The sequence below is a fragment of the Rhinolophus sinicus genome, linkage group LG05 (genome assembly GCF_036562045.2).
Source record: "Rhinolophus sinicus isolate RSC01 linkage group LG05, ASM3656204v1, whole genome shotgun sequence".
Lineage (NCBI taxonomy): Eukaryota > Metazoa > Chordata > Mammalia > Chiroptera > Rhinolophidae > Rhinolophus > Rhinolophus sinicus.
The window spans coordinates 103,107,686-103,131,240 of NC_133755.1; the positions used below are offsets into that span (position 1 = coordinate 103,107,686).

Genomic DNA, 23,555 nt, shown 5'->3' on the forward strand with positions numbered 1-23,555 from the left:
ACTAAATAGTAATTCTAAGCTCTTTATCACTATCTCATATTTGGGTTTCTAAAAAGCCCATTAATTGAATGATTATTCTGAAAACATGTATGTAACAATGAGATTTTTTTCCTCTATCCAAAGTCCCCATAAATGTCAGAAGTTGAAAGGCATAGGTACATACTAGTGTTTTTCCTTTGAGGCTTTGGTATGTTTATTTCAAAACTGAAAATTTTGGACCTTTCTATACTTATTTTGTTTATTCTATCAAGAAATAACAGGACAGCATACCCCTGTATTTAGACTGAAATATCTGAATAGCTCTGGAAATACAATACTCTTAGTACAAGAGATCAGAAATGAGGACTCGGGTCCATTGTATATTTCCAGAACTTAATCTCATCACTCACGTAATGAAAAAGTCATAGTTTTGTAAATCACCAGATGAAACTAACTTCAGATGAAATTACATTAAACATAGCCGTACCATTTGAGGCTGTGTTACCATGTTAATCATGTCTATCACTATCAGCAAAATCAAGCATCTTTGTATTACTCTACATATTTAAATAATAAAAGTAGAAAAAAATTAAAAACTAAAAAAAATTCTCAAAAACTTGAAATATAGGTTTTCACAAAGATTTGTTGAAACCTCAAAATGGCTTATACCTAATACTATGTGAAATTCTGAAATTCTGATTACTTTGGGGTAGAGGGGCTATTTTAAGCAGGTATTGCATTATCATCTGTGTTTATTAGCATCTAGCACAGTGCTTGAATCACAGTTATACTCAATAAATATCTACTAAGTTGAATTATTAGAATGTTTAGTATACAAAAGTATAAAGTATAATTATATGCACACCACTATTACAATGAACTAATCTTAGTAGGAAAAAAAGAAAAAAAATGTTCTCTCTAAAATCAAAAATACTTAAAACTGGTGCTTTGGTCAGTTTTACCTATGTCACATTGACATTGCATCATGCCTACATTTAAAAGTTGCAGGCATGCAAGCAAAAAGCAAGAGATTAAAGTTTGACTATGAGTATAAACATAAAAACTACATAAAAGAAGCCTAATATTCATACACCATTATAGAAGTGCTTGGTAACTCTATTTGCCTACGAAATTCAATGTGCTCACTAGCAACTCAGAATTTTGTATTTGCATTTCCTACATCACTTGCAGTAAGTATATTATCTTTAACCTAATTTTAAAAAGCACATTCAGTTCTACAAAATGTCCATAGAAAAAAATCCCATTAACTTTCTAGAGTAATTTTATAAGTTATTTCTTATAAATGCATAATTCAGCACAAGATGTGGAATTTTTTTTCATGATTAAAAACCCAACATCATTTTTAGGTATTTTTAGGATCCAGCAGGCTTATTATAATATCAACTCATTTTTTTTTCCATGACATAAATTATCAACTAATTTTTTTAAAAAATGAGTTGTAGTATATTATCTCAAATAAATATGACTGGCACATGATTAAGGTCCACTGAAATGAAAACATGTTATTTTTTGTTTAGCAGTGATATCTTCATTTCAACTAGAATAATTAATAGCAATTGTTCTAATATTTTGCCATTTAAAAATATTACTGCTCAAACCACTTCAAATATAGACATTTTCCTCAATTAGCTATAAGACATTAAAATTTGAGAATCTCTTTACAAGTATACATAACAAATGGTTTATTTTGCTTATGACATAGGGGTTCTTTAAATAATAATGCCTTTTTACTAAGTTCTGTTAATTACTACTTCAAATTCAATAATTTACAAAAATGTGCACCAAACCTTGAGATTAAACGTCCTTCACTCATTGGTTTATATCTTTGCCCATAGAGTAACACTTATAACTAATTCATGCACTAAGAAGAGTGGTTGACAATTCTGCAATTTATAAATTGCTTTAATTTCAGAGCTATAATCTGAACCCTCAGGATGAAAACTGTAAGACATCACTGTCCTATTACCAAATAAAAGCACCAAGGGAAGCTTTTTTCCTCAGAAAACACATATATAGTGACATATATATAAAGCAATAAAAAAATCAACAAAATAGTATTTCTCATTTTAAGTAACTCTGACTTAGTAGCTATGACAAGTAAAGTGGGTATATCCAGCAGAAGAAATGGAAAGGAGACTTTATTTTACATAGTCATCTAAAATCAGGTAGTAAAAAAAAAAATCAGTGAAAATAAGAAGTGATTGAATCATATCATGGTTTGAAAAAAACACTATCTGGAAATTTTACTGTTTCCTTTACGTCCCAAATTTTAATGCCAGTTTTAAAAATCGGAATTATCAGTGTTTCAGGAACTTGCCAAATGGCTCTCTTTGGAGGGATATGCCATACCAAAACTACTCATTACTTATTCCCTTCATCAAAAACTCTAATACAAAAATAAAAATATACACAATTCTTTATTCTATTCACTTTAATACAGATGTTATAATCATTTCAGTAAAATACAGTTTATTTACATAGTGATTTTCAAATTCAACTTGGTTGCTTTTTGAATCTATGGTATGGATAATACTAAAGAGTGTATGCCGGATATTATCTTTTCTTTTCCTTTACTGTAGCCTTCATCCTTTCATATTCCTACAAACCACTCTTTTTGCAAGAAATCACACATGTGTGGGATGTGGGACGTGTGTGTGTGTACCTCCCCTATATGCCATGTATGAATGTCCATACATATGTTTGCATGTGTACATTTCTTGAGACATATGACTGGTAATTAAATTAAATAGACTCTTCCAGATTTAACACATAAAAAAGGATTAAAAAGTATGGGATATTTTTTAACAAGAAAGATAATTGAAAAAGAATTAAGGAAATGAATTAGCTAAATGTTACATTTTCAATTACATTTAGTTTAACCAACCTGAAAGTCTATAAACATTACGATAGTAAAATGAGAGACCTTGTGATTGCTGCACAAAAATTATTTTCTTATTTTCTTTCTCAATTAGAAATATCTTCTATTCACCTGTTCACTGCAGGCTTTCAGCTCCCAGCAGCAACTGGAAAGGCAGAGCATGGCAATGGGCCTTTTTAAACCAAAAGAAAAAACTGTCAGACCCAAACTACCAGCTATTTTCCTTTTGAATACAAACACATTATTTGAAGTAATTCACTTAGCTTTTTCTAAGGGCACCTTGTATAACCTTGCAAGTGGTGATTTGTAATGTGGCAGGCTGTTATCAAGCAGCTACAATATTTTGCCTCAGTTCAATAAAAAGCAGCATTATTCTAAAGTTCATTCATACAGAAATATTTCAGGGGAGGTACTCTCCAAACCTAGTTCACGTTTATCCATTTGTTGAGGGGGTAAGAGAAGGCTGGGTAGACAAACCATCATTCTTTCTACTTAGTTGACTGTTTTCTGACTTACAAGGGACCCTCGCATGTTTTGTCCATCCTAGTCAAAAAGTGGATCAAAGTAACCTTATATTATAGCATCCTATGCATTGCAGTGTCTCTGCTTCTCTACCTCTGCTCATCCTTTTAACTTGAAGGTATATCTGTCCATCTTCCAATAGCTATCTTCCATACATTTCCTACTTAAGAGCTGTCACTGGCTATCAGAGCCTGCTTTTGTTTTTCTGGTCCCCAAGTAAGCAGCATGTTGTGTCAGGGAATTAATGCTCTCTAGGAGCTGCTCTCCACCAACAGCTAATACCTTAGCTTCCTCTTCCCTTCGCTTGTATATGTTTTACCCTGGCTCCCAAATATTCCCAATGTGATTATCAACTGCCTATACTAGTAACTTGTTAGAAAAAAACAAACAAACAAACAAACAAACAAAACAAAAAACTTTGTTGGCTGTCTTTCCTGTATATCTAACGTCCCCATTTCTTGAGTTCACCTCCAAAATAAATTAATTGCACTCTAGTATTTGTTGCAAGGTCTACTTCTGGAGAAAATTATAAGACAGTGTGCACCTCTTGCTAAATAAGTTTAGCAAATCTGTCAAATATGTATATATATATATATATATATATATATATACTAAATACTAAATATATATATATACTAAATACTAAATATATATATATATATATATATATATATATATATATATATATATACTAAATACCATCAGCAATGTAGACGTAAACAAAGAACAGGACAACCTTAATAGCTATATTCTTTTCCTTTTATTTCCATCCCCTAAGATTAATATAGGCAACTTAAATTTTGACATAACTATAATTAGACTCACCAGCATTCAAACAAAAAAATGCCAACTCTTTAGAGATTGATATAGTTGCTGTGGAATTTTAGTTAATTTCAGTGCTGGCAATTAGTGTTACTGTACGTTAAGATTCTACATTCAAGTCCTCATCTCAGGATCTGCTTTTAGGGGAGCTCAAACTAAAACATTACAAGAGGTGGCTAGAACCAATTCTGTTTTTCTAGAACCAATTCTGTTTATCCTAGAACCAATTCTGTTTTTCTCTAAGTCAAAGTTTTCTTGGTTGCAAATAAAATAAATGAATTGGAGCTATCTTAAATAATTATCAGAAAAGTGCATATCTTGGAAAAATTCTGGGGTTTCTCAAGGAACCAAGGTCAGCTGGATCGCTTGCACAACTTCCTTGTAGGGTCACAGGAAACTCAGGAAACTCTCTCTCATATTGTCCTCATTCTCTGCATCAGTTTTGTCCAGTCTGTGGTTCAGACCCACAATTCTGGAATTTACATTTCCTCCTAAGTGGTGGCTTCTTCTCAGTTTTAATGCTAATTTCTCACCAGAAAGTGTCAGGTGAACTATCTGATCCATTTGGCTCCAGGCAGGTGAACAATGGTAGGTGACGAGAGGTCAAAACAAACTTACAGAATCCTCTCAAACACCAATTATATAATACAGTTATTAGGGACTAGAAAGAGAATTGTAGCTAAGAAAGTTGTATTTATTTTTTCATTTCTAACTAGGAGTAGTCAAAATGAGCTACTGACAGTCAACATTAGATGCATCAGAGACTTTATTCTCTCCTATCATCCTTTGGGGTTCTTAGACTATCTGATATTGTAAAAGTTTGACATATATATTATATATATACTTGTTTTTCTTTCAGAGATGTAAATATCTCTATGGACTATTATTTAATATAAATGAGACATTCTAACATTTCACATGAAATTATTCCAATACTATGAATTTTAAAAATATAACATAAAATGGATATTCATAGATCACCTAATCAAAACGCCCATTTCCAAGGAAATATCAATAGATATCTTTTGAGGAAAACATAATAGTTATTTTTCCTTTCTCATAACTTTGTATAAGAAGTCCTAAATACCTCCATGAGAACACATTCCAGTACCTCACCATGCTATATTCACTTGATGGCATCTACATCCATTTTTCTTCCTGTCCAAACACAAACAGAAATTGTCCACTGCATTCCCTACTTCTAAACCCCATAACACAATAATTTTCCTTCAGGGAGTAAAATTCCTGCCTGTGTAAATACACTTCCCCAAGAATTAGCTTGTCAAATGCCAGCACTGATGTATTCTGTCAGTCTGGATCACTGTTAAATCTTCTTTTTGGTTATTATTGTTGACATGATGAATACCTATGTGTTTACTAAATGATGATGGTTCAGTACCCATGTTTTAGGAATTAATGCAAAGTCACTAGTTACTTATGTCCTTGGTCAATTTCAAAATCTTTATGTCACATTTCAGAGTGATAGCAATGCTGGCAGTTAATATGCCGCTGAAGATCAAGAGATACAAGTGGGCTATCACTGTAGGTGCGGATGTAGGTCTCAGTTGTTCGTCTACGGTGTATCAGTTTTACCCAGCATAAGGTTGTCAATCTGTACAATATGTTGCTTTTTCTTGCAAAAATAGAAAAATCATACAACCTATTATCTAAAATGATATGGTCTTTTCTAATTGAAATACTTAATATGTAAACTATTCCCTACTATTCTGTGATACAACAACCTACTTTGCTACTCAGGACAGTGCATTTGTTCAGGTTTTGCTAGATACCACTACTGCTCATTAGCAGCAAATATCTTACTTCTTTGTTGGTAGAATTCTATACTTGTCAAATTCATTAAACACCGAATTTCTAGAATGGCTGATCTTCTCCTCAGTCACAATAAGAAAACTGTGTTCATATTTTCTTCATGCATTATGTTCTAAATTATGAGGAATAGAAAAATTTTCATATAGTTATATATAATTTTAAAGCACAGTATAAATACATTTCATGCTTAATAATTCTAAGGCAATCATTATTTCCTTTTGTATTGGAATAAACATGTGGATGGTCAATATTGAAAGGTAGCTCACATATTCTTAAACACTATGATCTTTATTTTTCTATATTTTATGCATTTAAACACTATAGGTTCATTTTGTTTAGACTATATATTTGAACACTTTAAGTATGGCAATCATTAAAGGAAAATCTTTTCAGCAAATGATGCTGGAACAAGTGGATATTCAAATCTAAAATAACTTTCACCTTATCTTGACACCATATACAAAACTTACTTTTAGATGGTTATGAATCTATATTTAAAAGCTAAAACCATAAAGCCTCTAGAAGAAAATATTGAGAAGACCTTTATGACATGGAGGTACACAAATATTTCTTAGAAAGGACACAAACAACACTAGGTATAAAGTAAAAATGATAAATTAGATTTTTTAAAAAATTAATAGCTTCTGCTCTTAAAAAGTCTCTTAAGATGTATGAGTTCCTTATGTATTTTGGATATTAACCCCCTATCAGATGTATCATTGGTGAATATCTTGTCCCATTCAGTAGGTTGTCTTTTCATTTTGTTGATGGTTTCCTTCATTGTGCAAAACCTCTTTAGCTTCATGTAGTCCCATTTGTTTATTTTTTTTCTCTTGTTTCCCTTGCCCAATGAGCCATACCCAAAATAATATTATGAAGGGTGATGTCAAAGAGCTTACTGCCTACTTAAAGGTCTTACATTTAAGTCTTTAATGTATTTTGAGTTTATTCCTGTATATGAAGGTGATCCAATTTCCTTATTTTGTGTGTGTCTGTCTTGTTTTCCCAACACTATCTAGTAAAGAGACTGTCTTTATTCCATTATAAATTCTTGCCTCTTTTGTCATGGTTTAATTGACCATATAGGTGTTAGTGTATTTCTGGGTTCTCTATTCTCTTCCATTGACTTTTGTGTCTGTTTTTATTCTAGTATCATGCTGGTTTGATTACTATAGCCATGTAGTACAGTTTGATACCGATACATACAACTTAACACCAAAGAATCATAATAATAATAGTAATAATAATCCAATTTAAAAATGGACAGAGGACCTGAATAGACATTTCTCCAAAGAGGACATACACATGTTCAATAGACATATGAAAACATGTTCAATGTCGCTAATCATCAAAGAAATGCAAATTAAAACCACAATGAGATATCACTTAACTCCTGTTAAAATGGCTATCATCAATAAATCAACAAACAACAAGTGTTGGTGAGGTTATGGAGAAAAGGGAACCCTCATGCACTGTTGGTGGAATTGCAAATTGGTGCAGCCACCATGGAAAACAGTATGATGACTCCTCAAAAAGTTAAAAATAGAACTAATAAAGGACCCAGCAATTCTACTCCTAGTTATTTATGTGAAGAAATCCAAAACACTAATTTGAAAAGACATATGCATCTGTATGTTCACTGCAGCATTATTTACAATACCCAAGATATGGAAGCAATCTAAGTGTTTGTCAATAGACAAATGGATAAGAAGATGAGGTATATTGGTACATGTATACCACGGAATATTACTCAGCCATAAAAAAGAATGAAATCTTGCCATTTCAGACAGCCTAGATGGACCTAGAGGGTCTTATGCTAAGTAAAATAAGTCAGACAGACAAAGATAAATACCACATAATTTCACTTATATGTAGAATCTAAAAAAACAAAATAAATGAACGAACAAAATAGAAATAAACTCATAGATACAGAGCACATTTTGGAGTTGCAAGATGGGAGGGAGGTGGCGGATGGGTGAAAAAGGGAGTAGTTAAGAAACACAAATTGCTAGTTATAAAAACACAGGGATGTAAAATACAGCATAGGGAATGTGGTCAATAATATTGTAATAACTATGTATGGTGTCAGGTGGGAACTAGTCTTTCCAGGGTGATCACTTCGTAAGTTATATAAACGTCTAATCACTATGTTTTACAACTACAATCTATATAATATTTTATGTCAACTGTAAGTGAAAAATAAAAATATTTTTAAAAGTCAGTCCTGAAAATAAAAGACATTTAAGAAAATTAAAAGCTAAGGTACAAAGCAGGAGAAAACATTTGAAGTACATAAACTTGACAAAGGATGCAAATCCAGAACATACAAACAATTCTTACAACAAAAAAAAGACCAACAATTTAATTAAAATTTGTCAACATTCTAACCAATCATTTCAAATAAGAGAATACATAAAAATGGCCAAAAAGCACATGAAAACATGTTCAACATCATTAGTCATCAAGGAAATGTAAATTAAAACCACAGCAAGTTACCACGGGAAACCACTAAAACCACTGCTGTTAAAAAGACTGAGAATTTCAAATATTGCAAGGAAGCAAAAAAAGATAGTTTTTATACATCATTGGTGGGAAAGTAAAATAGTACAACCACTTTAGAAAACTATTATGCAATCCCATATAATACAATGTTAACCACATGTACACACTCTAAAACTCAGCAAGTCCACTCTCAGTAAAGAGAACGTATGTCCACACAAACCTTGTAAGTGAACTTTCATAGCAGCTTTTCCATAATAAGCTAACATTGAGCTGAGATGTCCATCCACAAGAATTGGATAAACAAATTATGACATGCTTATACAACAGAATGCTGCTCAGCATGAAAAAAATAGCAAACTATTGATAAATGAAACAACATGGGTGACTTTCAAAAATATGTTGAACTTAAGAAGAAAGAAAAATATATACTCTATTATGCCATTCATATAATGTTGGAGAACAGTCAAAGGGATCTGTGATGATAGAAATCAGAACAGTGGTTGCCAAAGGAAATACAGATTAACGGGAAGGGAGCACAAGGAAAGTCTCTGGGCTAATGGGAATGTTCTCCATCTTGCCAAGAGTATTGTTCAGACAAGATTATACTACAATTACACAATTATCAAAACTCATCAAATTGTATACCTAAAAACTGCATTTCATTGTTCATAAAATTTGCCTCTTTTTTTCTTTCTTTTTTTAAGTAAGAAAACCAGAGTGGAATAAGAAAAGAATCCTTATTGATTTCTACCATTGAACAAATATTGCACATACACTTGCATGAAATTCATGAGATGACCAGTTGATATGAGGCAGTCAATAAGAGTCTATTTAATTAATGAGACAACAAAGCCTCAAAGAGATTTAGAAATTTGCCCAGTCACAAAGCAACCAAGCAGTAGATGATCCAAACATTTGTGTTTTGATTTCAACTACCGTGCAGTTTATACTATAAGAGTAGCTTTCAAACCTTTTTTTAACACAATCCAGAGTAGAAATAACACACACACACACACACACACACACACACACACACACACACAAATATTTCATAAAATAATGTTTGACCTTAAAATACATAATTAAAATTTTGCATACGCACTTGTTTTCCTTTCAGGTCCAACGAAATCAGTATTTCCTCCAGTCTCATGAAAGATAATACATATATCTTTTCACATAATATTGTTACTCAGTATGGAGAAATGGTCATAGTACAAGCATTAAGGAGCTAAGACTATGGCAGATTCAGGTACCCATTTCATGCTCAGTGTGGATCATAGCTTCATTGATCAGAATGAAGGCATTACATTTCTATATTGGCTGTAGAATCACAAAATCAAGGGGGAAATGTATCAAGAAAGTGGCAGTGGTCAACAAAGTCACTTATGCCAACAAGTCAGTGAGAGCTGTCAATGGAAAAATTAGATGTATGCAATAGATTTGGGATAAGGAAAGGCTCAGAAGTTCAAAGACAATCCTAGAAAAAGGGTAGAGATTAATTTTACAATTTTATTATATGAGATGTAGTTTTGCATAAGAATGTTCCATGTTACACCAAGAACATTAGCAAGGAGGAAAAGGGAATGGGAGAGCAGAAAGGATGTTGCAGCCAAAGAATTGCATTGTAATTTAATGTGAGCAAAAGAAACAATATATGGCTGTCATGTTCTTGTTAGTTTAGAACTAATAGTGGCCTCATTTTATATGTGAGGGAAAGAGGAATATAGAGGTTAAAGTAACTCACCCCAAATAATACAGATCTTTAATTATAGAAACAAAATTGTAACTTTGGGGGTCCAGTTCCAGTGTCTATGCTGTTAACCATTACACTTAAATGCCTCTCTCATTCTATTGTTCCCTTCTGTAGGTTAAACCATACAAAATTGCTGTTTTTGCCAGACAGAATGATTAAATATTATTGATTTCATACAGTTCAACAAATTAAATTCTCCAAGCTTTCCTCCTCTAGAAGTCTAAGTTCTTGGAAGAGTTTTCCAACCTCATTATCTTATGGTCTCACAATTCACTGCTCAACGTGGAAGAAATCTGGGATTTTCTCCAACTCCTCTCTCAATTTGTTCTTTGCTGCCAAATCCATTAGAAATGTTTGATCTTTGTCTTACTTGGCCTATCTGCAGCATGGGAAAATATTAACCAAATCCTTCATTTTTCAAATACTCTACTTACCTGACACTGAACTTACTTCACCTTTTCTACCTGCATTCTAGGAAACTCCTTTGAGTCAACTTTACAGACTACTTTTCTTCTGTCCTTCCCTTAAATGCTGATGTTCCTCGGGGTTTTATACTAAGCCTCCTTCCTGCTGTACTCCATATGCTCTCCAGGAGTGAACTCTTCTACACCCAAGGTCAGCTACCAACCATATGCTAATAAAACCTAAACCATTACCTGCAGCACAGATCTTTTGCCAGACCCAACTCTCCACCTGCATTTTTGCTTAAACACCCTATAAGCCGTTCAATGTACATATAGCCATATGAATTCAGTATTAACCTCCTTTGAATTCCTATCTCAATAACTGACACCACCATTAAACCAATTACCAAGAGCATCATAGACAACAGCCTGGACCAGTTTTCATCCCCTCTACCCAATATTTCAGTTGCTAAATTTCTATTAGCTCTGTCCACTTCTTCCCACTGCACTATCATTATTTGAGTTCAAGTCACCATAACTTCTCTCCTGGATCACTGCTCTCACTATCTGATGGCCTGCCCATGTCTTATTAGCTGTCAAATCATTTTCCCCAAAAGGGCAGCCACATTATCCTTTCATTGAAACTCTGATATCGCACCTGCCCCTCTTAAAACCTTTAAATGATTTTCCATTGTCTTTGCATGAAGTCCAAACTTTTTAAGACAGTATACAAGATATGTGTGATAAGCATCTTCCATTCTCTTTAGACCCACTTTTCTTGATGTTTTCCCTTGTACTGTACTTTCCAAGCACACTTAATCCTCTGGGTTTCTGGACCCACCACAAACATCACAAACAACACAAGCAATTCTGACACAAGCAGAATGTCCAAGAAGTCAAGTCAATTCTGATACTATAGACTGAGAGATAGCATAAGATTCCACAGGTTAAGGATTCAGTCCTACAAGACTGTCCCTACTCCCCAGTTTAGACACCAGCTGTAAGCTAAGGTTGTCACCTGTGCTTCTGACCAATCAGCTATAGACTAAGGGTTCCAACGACCCTTTCTTTGTACTTCAGATGCCAGGTGCAAGTCTGGATTGTTACCTGCGCTTCTAATGGACAGGCTATAAACCAGGGGTTTCCATGACCTCTTCCTTGGGTTTGACTAATTTGCTACAGCAGCTCACAGAATTCACAGAAACATCTTACTTATTAGATTACCAGTTTATTACAAAGGCTATATCTTAGGAACACCCAAATGGAAGAGATGCATAGGGTGGCAGTGGGAGGGGAGTGTTGGAGGGGTTGAGGGCAGGAAGGGCATGGAGCTTCCTGCTCTGAGCTGGCCACTCTCTCCAAATCTCCATGTGTTCACCAACCACTGACCTGGAAGCTCTCCGAACCCAGTCCCTTGGGGTTTTTATAGAGACTTCATTATATTGACATGTTAACTAAATAATTGACCATTGGCAATTGATTCAACCTGCAGCCCCTCTCCCCTTCCTGGTGTTCAGGGGGCTGGGGCTGAACATTACAACCCTCTAAAAACATGGTTAGCTATTCTGGCAAACACTACCTATCCTTCTGTGGTGTCCAAAACTCAGCTCATTAACATACAAAAGACCATATAGCTCTCAGCACTTAGGGAATTCCAAGTGTTTTAGGGGGTCTGTGCCAAAAACAGGGAAGAAGACCAAATATATATGTCTTGTTATAAATCACATCACTCTGCTTAGTCAAGTAAATCTCACCTTTATTTTCAGGTTTAGGAGCTATTGATTGCTGTATCCATGTATAATTATGCCAGATTATAACCCCTCTTCATTGTATCCTGGCCATATCCCACCTATTTGTTATATTTCAACTAACATGCCTCTCCCTATCGAAGCCTTCCATGATCTCTGTAGACTTCTTTAGATGCTCTACCTGAGACACCTAAAAATCACCAATTTTCCTTATCATTGCATTTGGCAGACCCCATGGAAATTGTTTATTTAATTGACTGTAATTCCTTTCCCCTCTTCAACCTAACTCTAAGTCTCAGATAGTAAGACAGAGCATAGATCATAACACCCAATTGGACCAAGTCTGCATTGCTTCTCATTGACTACCTTTGTCTAGTATATGCTACACACACACACACACACACACATACACACACACACACACACCTCATTTTACTCAAATAGAAACCATGTGGCTTATTGCATCTCATTACAAATACGTACAACTTCATCTAATTCCATTAAATGGCTTTTAATTATCATACTACTCTATTTTACCAGATTTTCCTTATATGGATATGACAAAATTTCCAATTTTGCACTAATTTCAGAACACTAGCTTAATGTATAGCCGTCTATCATCCTGAATTCCATTCCAAAACAATATCATAATAAGATGCCATCTGCCCTCAGCACACCAAATGTTCTTTCATCTTCACACAATTCCTTAAAGGCTCTCTCATTCATCAGATCTTGGGGGATTAAAAGGACAGTTTCTAACTTTTGCCTTCTAAAAAGGAAAACTTAAAACTATCTGGAGACATGTATAATCTTTAATTCAATATAACAATTACTTAAGTTTACCCACTTATAATATTTACATATCTAAACATAATATAAGAAATGTATTCTGTTATGCATTCATTCATCTACTGTCTTCTTCTATACAATGAGAGTATTGGTGCATATAAATCAAATTTCTAAAACATCAAATCCCTTAAATTGCCTGAAAAAAATTACTCTAACGACCTAACGAAAAAACCGATTCTGCAGTAACAGGTATTTAACTCTTACAAAAGTTTTTCAAAGAAAGATCTTGGTATTTCCTTAAACAAGTAATATTCTTCAATATTGTTCAATGCTTCAGTGTTTAATGGTTGCATTTCAATGCTCTTTCACTTTATAATTGGACATTTACCTAACCTCTGATTTATTGCTTAAAAAATCCACATTTACTGTGCTACCCTCTAATCTGCCTCTTTAACTTTTCCCATAAAAAAGAGACATTAGCTTCCCTTTTGGATGCAATGTAAGGACCTGAGCCAGGGTATACATCCAATAAATGTAGCTATTACTTTAGTTATCCTTTTCTTCTGAAAATTAACAAATTTCTTCTCCTTCAGCTTCTTTACTGAGTTTCTGTCACAGAGCCTCCTTCTCCTGAGTTTTAGTCATGATTCATCATTTTCTGATACACAATTCTATGAACCTGCAAAATACATCCACATCTAGAAAAAATACATACATTCTGCTTTTCTATTAAAAAGTAAATCAAATATTTAATGTTTTAAATGAAAGGGCATCGATTGTGCCCTATGTGATAATAGTATAATAATACCAACCAATCTGTTTCAAAGTTATTAAATCCTAAAACCTCAGAACCTACAGATAACATTTAAATCAAGCCATGATACCAAGTTTTCTGCTTCTGACCATATGTGAAATCTACTCACTTCCAAATTTTAAATAAAATTGACATTGCCTCAAGACATGAGAGGACTAATAGTTGTTTTTCCTTCCTAGAATAATTCAACAAATATATGCAGTTTTCTGAAAAACATGGAAAGAAAAATGCCTCTGCAAATCGCACAAATTTCTCCAATCCCTTTTTGGAACAACAACAAAAATAGCCTGGAATATTGTCCTGTTCCTTGCCACCTCACCACCAAACTCTCTCAGAAACAGCATTCAATATAAGACACAAAAAAGTCAGGCTGTCCCGATAATCCTTACCCCAATTGTGTACTTAGGTAAATTTTCCTATTTATAAATTTATTTGCCTTTCATATACTATACTTATGTAACCATATTGTGTAATAATTCATCCAATGCATGCGTTCAGGAACATAGTTCAGAAGTTAATGGCAACAATCAAGTTAATCTCCTGGATATACTTTGCATATTAGTATCTAGCCTTCCTTCAAAGCTCAATTAAAGTTGTGTCTCTCCTGCAGGAGGCAATATGGTGTAATGGTTACTCGTGGCTGCTGGGTGAGAAAGCCTGATTTTTGGCTGTACAATTTATTCGCTGTGTGACTTTAGATAAATTAACTCCTCTAATTGTTATTTTTTCTCATTTGTAAAACAAAGATAATGTTAAGAATTATCTCATAGGATTGGTGGGTGGATTCATTGTGATTATACATACAAAGCATCTACTACAGTGCCTGACAAAGAGTAATCTCCCAATAAATACTGACAGCAATGACGACGAAGATGATGATGATGATGATAACAAAGGATCTATGACTACCATGAGAAACAAGAGTCATGACCTTCTCTTAATTCCTATGAAATCATCAGTCTGTAAAATCCATATCTTCCCATGCCCTATTATTTATCTTATGAGGATACTGTTGTATCCTCCTCAGATTATTTAAAAACTAATAAATCTGATATCTATTCATATATCAATAAAAATCTGATATATTTTCATATACCAATAGCACATATTACAAACAGGAGTTACCAACACACAGTCAAGGACATGCGTGTTACACAATCAAATACAGTAGAATCTTAGCCCACTGGGATTCATCCCCCAAACTGTAGCCAACCTATAAGGGTATCTGTAGTAAATGACTTAAAATTTTGTCAGTCAGGTGTTCTTGAATGTTTACTATCTCTCTCTAGTGCAAAATCTTTTTTGAAAGTAGTGTTCATGAGTCAAAGGTGAGCAATGGAGGACATGCTACAAATGACTTGTTTCCCAAAATAGTTAATAATAATTAAGCAACAAGATGCTTGGCTATGGCTTCTCAAGTTTTTGGTGAATAAAACATGCAATCATTTCAGAACTCTCCATTTGAAAAAAATGAAGAAGTCATATAACATGGGTATTTACTAACAATAATTTGGGAGATCAGCTGTTAATCAGTACTGATTTTTAAAATATATATATATTTCCATATCATATTTATTTTATTGAAATTCTCCATTTTTTGTGAGAAAAGTGGTTATATTTCAATTTATGAATACATTAAAACGTACTCTGCTTATAGCTTTCAAAATCAAACTGGCATAAGAATATAATTCCAATTAAGATACGTTTCTTATATATTCAGACAAAAAAAAGGAGATCAAATCAGATGTTTAAACAAATAAGGGCATAACAAAAGCTGATGACACTACACAATTATTTCCAAGGGTTTCTAAAAACTACCTCTAAAACTTCCTTCCTTTCTACAGCTCCTGTGGGAACCAAAAGCTTCAATATAGACAGTGTGTTAAACAGAAACTAGGAATAATGATCAGAACTCACAGTGTTCCCACTCTCAGATACCATGTCACAAAGTCTCTTTGAAAGAAGATAAATAAAGTGAAAAACAGTGTGTCCACTCTCTACCTGTATTTATCCAAGTTATGCTCACTCTTATATAACTAATAAATGAAATATTAATGTACAAGGCCTAACATGCATTCACAAGAAAACGTCATAAAGAAATAAATTAAAACACACAAATAAATGGGGATAGGATATTATCTATCAATAAACCACAGAGTGGAAAAAAGAAGGCAGACTAACTGGATACTACAAGACCCAGGAGTGATATGGCAGCAGTGGTTGCCCTAGTTTTTCTTGTGCCTCATATATGCCAAAGTGGGTACTGGAAAAGCTGACAATCCATAAACATCAATAGAAGAGCAGACAAAACAAATAAATAAATAAAAGCCTCAAGAAAAGCCTGCTTTCTTTGGCCAAAGGACTAGATAGAAAAAGGGCAAGCTAGCAAAATAGAAAACGTTTAGCAACAAACATCCTTCTCCAGCTAAACAACACTGGAAAAAAAACAAAAAGCAAATAAACAACAACAACAACAAAAAACCGTGTCTCATGCTCACCCCTGTCAAGAAAGGTTAAGTAGGGAGCCTAGACTTCCAACCTCACCTAGCTGTGTAAAGAGGCACCCTTTTCCCCTGAGTGGAATCAGAGAAGACTGAACAAGGAAGAGGGATTTCATTTCCACCCACAGTAAGGACGCCTCCTACAGTGGCAATGAGCCTATGTGGAGATCCTGGACTTCCACCCTTATGAGAAGTAAAAGGCACCCTTCTCCCTCAAGCCAGCATGGTATCAGGAGTCTCACTCCTGCTGGAACTTTCAGCATGCTCCAGCAGGACTGAGGCCTCCACACTCCTCTTGGTGTCACTAGAGGCCATACAGGGAGCAGTAACATGGTGTTCCTCCACCTTTTGAACAGAGTGGTGTCAGTAGATGCATAGTGGAGAGTCTGGATTTTCACCTCCATTGGGAAGTTTCAAGGTGGTGCCCACTCTCTCTCTGCTGACATGTCAGAGGAGGCCTGCTAAAGGAAAATGTTATTAAAAGTCTGACATGGTCACACTTTGATTTTGAATAAATCACTCTGATAACACAGTGCGTGTTCAGGTGGGGTGGAGAGGGATGGAGGATGGTGAGGGTAAGAAATACAAAAGACTAAAATAGTGTGTAGTGTTTGGAAGCCAAAGGAGAAGCCAAAACATTGGAAAACGATGGAGAGTAAAGTGCAGCCACGAGACCTGATGAGAGGTCAGAAAAATTTTATTGGACTCGGCAATTGGGAGATGATTCTGTCACCACAGTCACTGGTTTTAGGAAAATGATGAGGACAGAGGTCATACTGAAGAGGTAAATTGAGAAAGTGAGGCAGCTAGTACAGAACTAATATCATCGAAAGCTTGAAGGAAACAAAAGAGGATAAGTATCAAGAGAGATTATTTTTATTACTTTTGGCAAGTGAAACAAGTATGCTAATTTTTAAAAAAATTATTTGGGTTGGGTCATGGCAACAGGCTGCTACAAGGGAAGAGTAGATAGGGAAGAAGTTGGAGATACTAAAGAAAAGGATATAACTTAGAACCAGTCTGGAAAAGATGATGAGCATTAGAGTTAAGAATATGGGTGAACAAGTCAGCCTTGAAAAAAAAGAACCATTTCATCCTTTGGGAATGAAAGACAGTGGGAATGAGGATGGAAGATTTTAGGTGGCAAGAGGTTAAAGAATGTCAGAAAAGATATATATCCATTTCCCCCAAGAAAACAGGATGAAATCAGCTGCCAAGAGTAAAGGAATATGGGGTTAGGAAGAGGCCTGAGGAGGTTTGTAATTACTCTTAAACACACAGAACCAGAGCTAATCAAGCTCAAGTAAAATCAAGACAAGTAACCATTGACCTAGGGAATATGATATTTTAAAAACCCTCATTGGAATCATTTTTCGTAAGACAACGTATTTCATGATTTGGTTTATGAGTTCAAATTTCACTCAGCAGTGATTCAAAGGCAGTGCTTATTTTCTTACAAAACCAAGCTTCAAGTTGAGGTCAAGTTCGCAAATGCCATTAAAATGTTAAGGAAAATCTTAAAAGCATCATCTGGTAATTGTATAATTTCTTCTTATGTTTTTGTTATAGTTGAATAAAAATTCTATTTATATTTATATAAAATACTGCTTATATTATCACACACAGCATTTTTTTACCTTAATGGAACCATGCCAAGTAGATGTTAATTTGCCTGTTTTACAGATGAAGAAACTGAGAATCAGAAAGGAAAGAAATGATAGATCTTATATTTCATTGTAAGCAGAAGTGTCAACATTCTGTGCCAAGTGTTTTGTTTGCTTAAGCAGAATTTTTCCACGATTTTGTAAATGTGTTTTAATAGCAGATCAAAGATACCTAAAATTTAGTTTTTCTGACAATTGTGTTCTTTATTGAAGAAACGTAAATAAGATTATGCCAAAGATACTGAGAGGAGAAAAAAGAATTACATTAAAGGAAAAGTCATATGAATATTACTTTATCAGAAGCTGATTTTATAGATTTTAAAGGTATTATACCAATATCTTTCCTAAGCTTTATGGAAAATATTTTAAGGAACACAATCTAAATTAAAAAATGATCCCTACTGAGAATCTAAATGTAGTTAAGTCACTAGAAATCAGTATTTGTGATAAATGTTAATCCCTGTTTCTCTTGCGGTATCAAAAGTTCATCTACATCTGCAAACAGGAAGGCCAATCCTAGATGTAGCCCCAAGCTTTTCACCAAAATTAGAAAGTAGCACCTAGACTTTCTAAAAAGAAATATTTCCACTGTTGAGATATTTGGCAATATTTTGCTTCATCATATGATGATGCAAATAAAACAATGATGAATCTACCAAAATTTGTGAAGAATTCAGGTTACCAAATCTTGCCAATCAGAGCACCTGGAATACTCCCAATTGGACAAAAATTTATTAATCCTCCTAAAGGTATAGAATCACCATATTTGAATCTATAAATTTGAACAGATCTATGTCTGTCCGCGGACAGGCATGCTTGACAGCAAACAAGAATATTTCCATATATATACATTTGTAGCCCTAAACTATTATGAAGATAATAGTTCTATCGATTTAAGAACATAAATCTGTCCTCAGTACCCAAAATAATGTATATGCATCAAATTACATTATAGCACAATAAATGTATTATTAATCATTAAACTAGGAAGGAATAAAAAAAGTTTCAGCCATTGATTTTGGTGTTCTGAATACACAAATACAACTCTTTTGCATCAGCAGTAGTCCCGACTTAATTAGAATTATGGAGAAACATATAGATCATCTAGTCCAACTCCTCAACTTGTGAGACAAGGAAACTGGGTCCAAGGAAGGAAAGCTTATCAAGATTCACATGGGGCAAAAATGGAATTAAAATCCAGGTATCTGGATTCACAGTTTAGTGCACTTACCAGAAGTAGCATAGATATAAATAACCTTATCTAATTTCATCTGGCAAGCAAATTCAGAGGCTGAGTGGAACTTGAAGGATCATGCTGAGTTTGCTGTTTCATCATATGCAAAAACACCTTCCATAACAAATGGATAATTAAATATGATAATCACAGGAGGAAAATTGTTTAATTTAATCAAACATATTATAAACACTCTTCAAATCATACTATTCAAGATCTTTTCTAAATAGCAATCGAATTCCTAAAATGTTTCGGCTCTTTCATTAGCTTTCTAAGAATCATTCCTACTGAAAACACACAGCAGCAACAACTGAAATAAAACAAACCACACACACACACACACACACACACACACACATACACACACACACAGCAAAATTACCAACAAACTAGTACTTTTAAACATGGCCTCCAATTCTAAACATAATAGTAACAATAGAGCACTAATTTGCACCTATCATCAATCACAAAAGCAAAACAAATCATTGTGAAAGTTTATTGGTTTATATCACTGCATATATATATATATATATATATATATATATATATATATATATATACATATATATATATATATATATATACACATACGCAAATATATATAGGGTGCCAAATGCACACACAACTACATAGGGTGCCAAAAAAAATTATACACATTTTAAGAAAGGAAAAAACTGTATTAAAAGTATAATACTCAATATATACCGATAATAAAAGATGAATACAAGTCATGTGTATACATTTTTTGGCACCCCGGTATATATATAAGCTTCCGGAAAAATCATTCCGAAGAACTGAATCATCTGGATCATTTTTATTACTCACTCAGTCTTGAGACTGTCTGCACAGTACTGACTGAAATGTACTTCAGTGTGCACCTTCCTTCCAAATGAATATCTATGTCAGGTTTATTTATAGCCACTGCCTTCAATCAGTGCATTTCCAGGTATGAGAAGGAAAATCATCTCAACAATAGTCTCTCATATAGATGAGAACCAAAACCTGGAAATCTTAACAAATGGCCTTTGAAAAGGCAATGAAAGATCTATAATGTAAAATGTACATTGAGATTTATTAAAGAGTCCAAAGGATACTCACCTTACCCTCCTTAATAAGCACACATAAAGAGCCTCAGGTAATGAGAGAACAAATTTAAACTTTATGCATCTGTTTGCGTCTCTTTATACCCTTCAAGATTTTTATTATCACCTCCTCCATTCTCTTTTCCTCATTATGATTTCTCTGAAATTTGGACACCTCTCTTTGTTTCTTACTTAGATTATTTTCTCTCTATTTGGGAGCTTTTCCTCCGAAGGCTTTACAAAAGCAGGACATGCTTCCCCCTACTGGGAAAAAATTAAATTACAAGGTACATCTGAACATGTTCTTAAGTATCAAGAAATCAAGTTCCTAGGAAAGATAAAATGCTTAAAGAACCAGGTGCACAGCCTTCTCTGACTGTTTCACCAGTCACAGAAATACTTTGCACTCCATTAAGACTTTCTCACATGCATTTCTTTAGCTTGGCCGTTTTCAAAAATACACTAACTCTCATTAGTGAAAGATGAATTAATCATTGAGCCTGCTGCCCCAAAGAGAACTCCAATGAGCAGGTTAGAGAAAATCATCAATTTGTAGTATATTGTTTTCATTTTAAAGATATTAACAGCTAAATGAAAATACTTCTGGAAAATATATTGAAGTAAGCAATCTGAGAAGGCCTACTTGCATTTTTAATCGTTTTGAACAATCCTAAGCATTTACTAACTCACTAATTTTCCTATGTATTGATGTAATTATCTCAATTTTTTAATAGAGGGAGAGTTTAATTTTTTAATTGACTTTACTTTTCGACTTCATTTGCTTTAATTCAGTAACCAAAAAAGTAGTAAGCATAATTACATTTTATCTTCCAAATACTCTATAAAACCAACTAGTTCCTTGAAAAATAGTTTACTTGTTTCACACGTTCAATATTTTGATTATAAACTCTTTAATTGTTTAGTACAAAAAAGGAAAAACACCTACACATTATTATTGTTGTAAATAATAATCTATCAATATAATCTTGAAATAGAATGCCTATTTGAATCATACATGGAGGGTCAGAATTTTTCCTTCCATGTACAACTACGTAAGTCTCAAAAAAGAAAACATTTATTTCAATGCTGAAGGGCTGAGGAAGAGGAAGTTGTCACTTTTAGTTTTGCTATAGGTTAAGCCCATAACAACCTAAGCTACAAAACTGCATTGTAGTCAAATTGATGATGAAACGATTCATTAATAATGAAGGATTAATAAAAAAAAAAAAGCCTGGATTTTTTTTAAGGTGTGTGTATGTTACTACAGATATCATGAAAATCTTTAGCAGTCTGAAGGCAATATTTCAAGGTAAATGATGTAATTTGGCTAATGTTTCTGTCATACAGAAGTTTGTGTGTGTGTGTGTGTGTGTGTGTGTGTGTGTGTGTGTGTGTGTTTAAACAACCTTTCAAAGCCATGCAAAAGACAAGACATGTTTCTCTGGGGATGAAATCTCCATTAACACTACAGGTACACAAAAGAAAATGCACACTTGGTAAAACAGTTGATCAATTGTGGAGTGTTCCCAGGGACCAGCAACTCGCAGAGTAACCCAATCATCTCACTTCAAATAAATTGATAAGCACTTTAGCCTCTGCCACATTCACAAACATAGACGAACATGCATAGTTTAATTCTAAGCCTTTCCATAGGAAAGACTGTAATTAGACTAAAGGGTAACAGAATTACTTCCCAAATGCAGAAAACAAAATGCTGATATGTAACTAAGAAGCTCTTAGAATACTACATTGGTGATCATTTACTTCTAAACTGATTACCCTTTCCTCTGCGAAGTGAAAATATCCCTGTGAACCGCGTTACACTTTATGGTGTCTCTATCAATGATTCTAAAAGGTCACATCACCACTGTCATCAGATCTCCTAGCTTTGATCTTCCCCCAAATTAAAAGGAGCATTGTTGCCCGCCCCAAGAATAGGTTCTATCCGCCAGAGCTCCGATGCTCTGTCCGCGAGCATCTTCAGGGGCACAGTTTCTGCGAAGGAGACAGTCGTCCCTCCCCAACTTCACTCCCCTTAACCAAGCCGCGGGTGCGATGGGCGGCCGGCGGTTTGTGCCCATCTATAGAGGCAAGTCCTACCTTCCGCCAAAAGGCGTGATGCATGCACAAAAGATGGATCCAGGCTATCTTTCTCTGCCATCAGCTCAGGCAAATATTTCTCCTCTTCCATAGCGCGGACTTCGGACAGTCCCCGGGCGAAGCGCAAGGTTCCGCTCGCTCGGACGCAGGGTCGCCGGGCAGCGCCTGGCTCCCGCGCTGCTCTGCCTCCGCCGGGGAGAGGGGATCTCCGCGCGTCCTCACTGGCCCATGCACCGAGCACCTGCAACTCCAGCCGTCGGGCTGCACGGCCCAGCGCCTACACCTGCCCGTCCCTACCGTCGTCCCTGGATCGCGCAGTCCCGGCTCACACAAGCGGCCTTAACTGGAGAGGCGGGAACAGGACGCGTCCCACCTCTGCCAACCACTCATTGGTGGTGGTGCTATGAGAGGCGGGGCCCCCGCGAAGGCCGCGGGCTCTCATTGGGCAGAGCCGCACGTCGGATCGCCTGACTGGCAGGAGGCATGTGTAGATGGGAGGGGGGCGCAGAAGGTGCAAACGCTTTCTTCTTGCAGACCAAGCCTTCGCTGGTTATTAGGCATGCCCAGTTGTGTGGAGCCCTCTGTGTCTTCAGCAGAGGTGCAGAGGGGATAGAGAGCGGGAAAAGCACCCGTTAAGCAGAGAAGCTCGGGTCCAAGACGTCAGGGAAAATGGGGATGAGGAGTGAGTGCAAGGCGGAGGGGAGGGGAAGCACCAGGGAAAGTCTCAGGAAGGTAGATAGGACTTCACCTGAGTCCCTAAGGCACAGGTGTCTCCTCTCCCTCATGCGGCTCAGACGCACTCCAGTGTGCAGGAATCGGCAGCGCACCCAGTCTGGAAACATAATGAAGACTGCGTTTGATCGGCTGCTTGTGTTTCCAAAGAGCCTGACCTACATCTCGGGGACGCTGTAG

The 23,555-nt window shown here is 35.2% G+C and overlaps 1 protein-coding gene across 1 annotated transcript in view; it reads right to left on the reverse strand.

Annotated features, from left to right (window-relative positions):
• Positions 1–23,029, reverse strand: part of KHDRBS2 (KH RNA binding domain containing, signal transduction associated 2) — a 400,827-nt gene extending 377,798 nt beyond the window's left edge. The window contains exon 1 of the mRNA XM_074333143.1: positions 22,644–23,029. Coding sequence (XP_074189244.1) covers positions 22,644–22,734 — 91 coding nt within the window. The 5' untranslated portion in view covers positions 22,735–23,029. The remainder of the gene's footprint in view (positions 1–22,643) is intronic.
• Between the last annotated feature and the right edge of the window lie 526 nt (positions 23,030–23,555).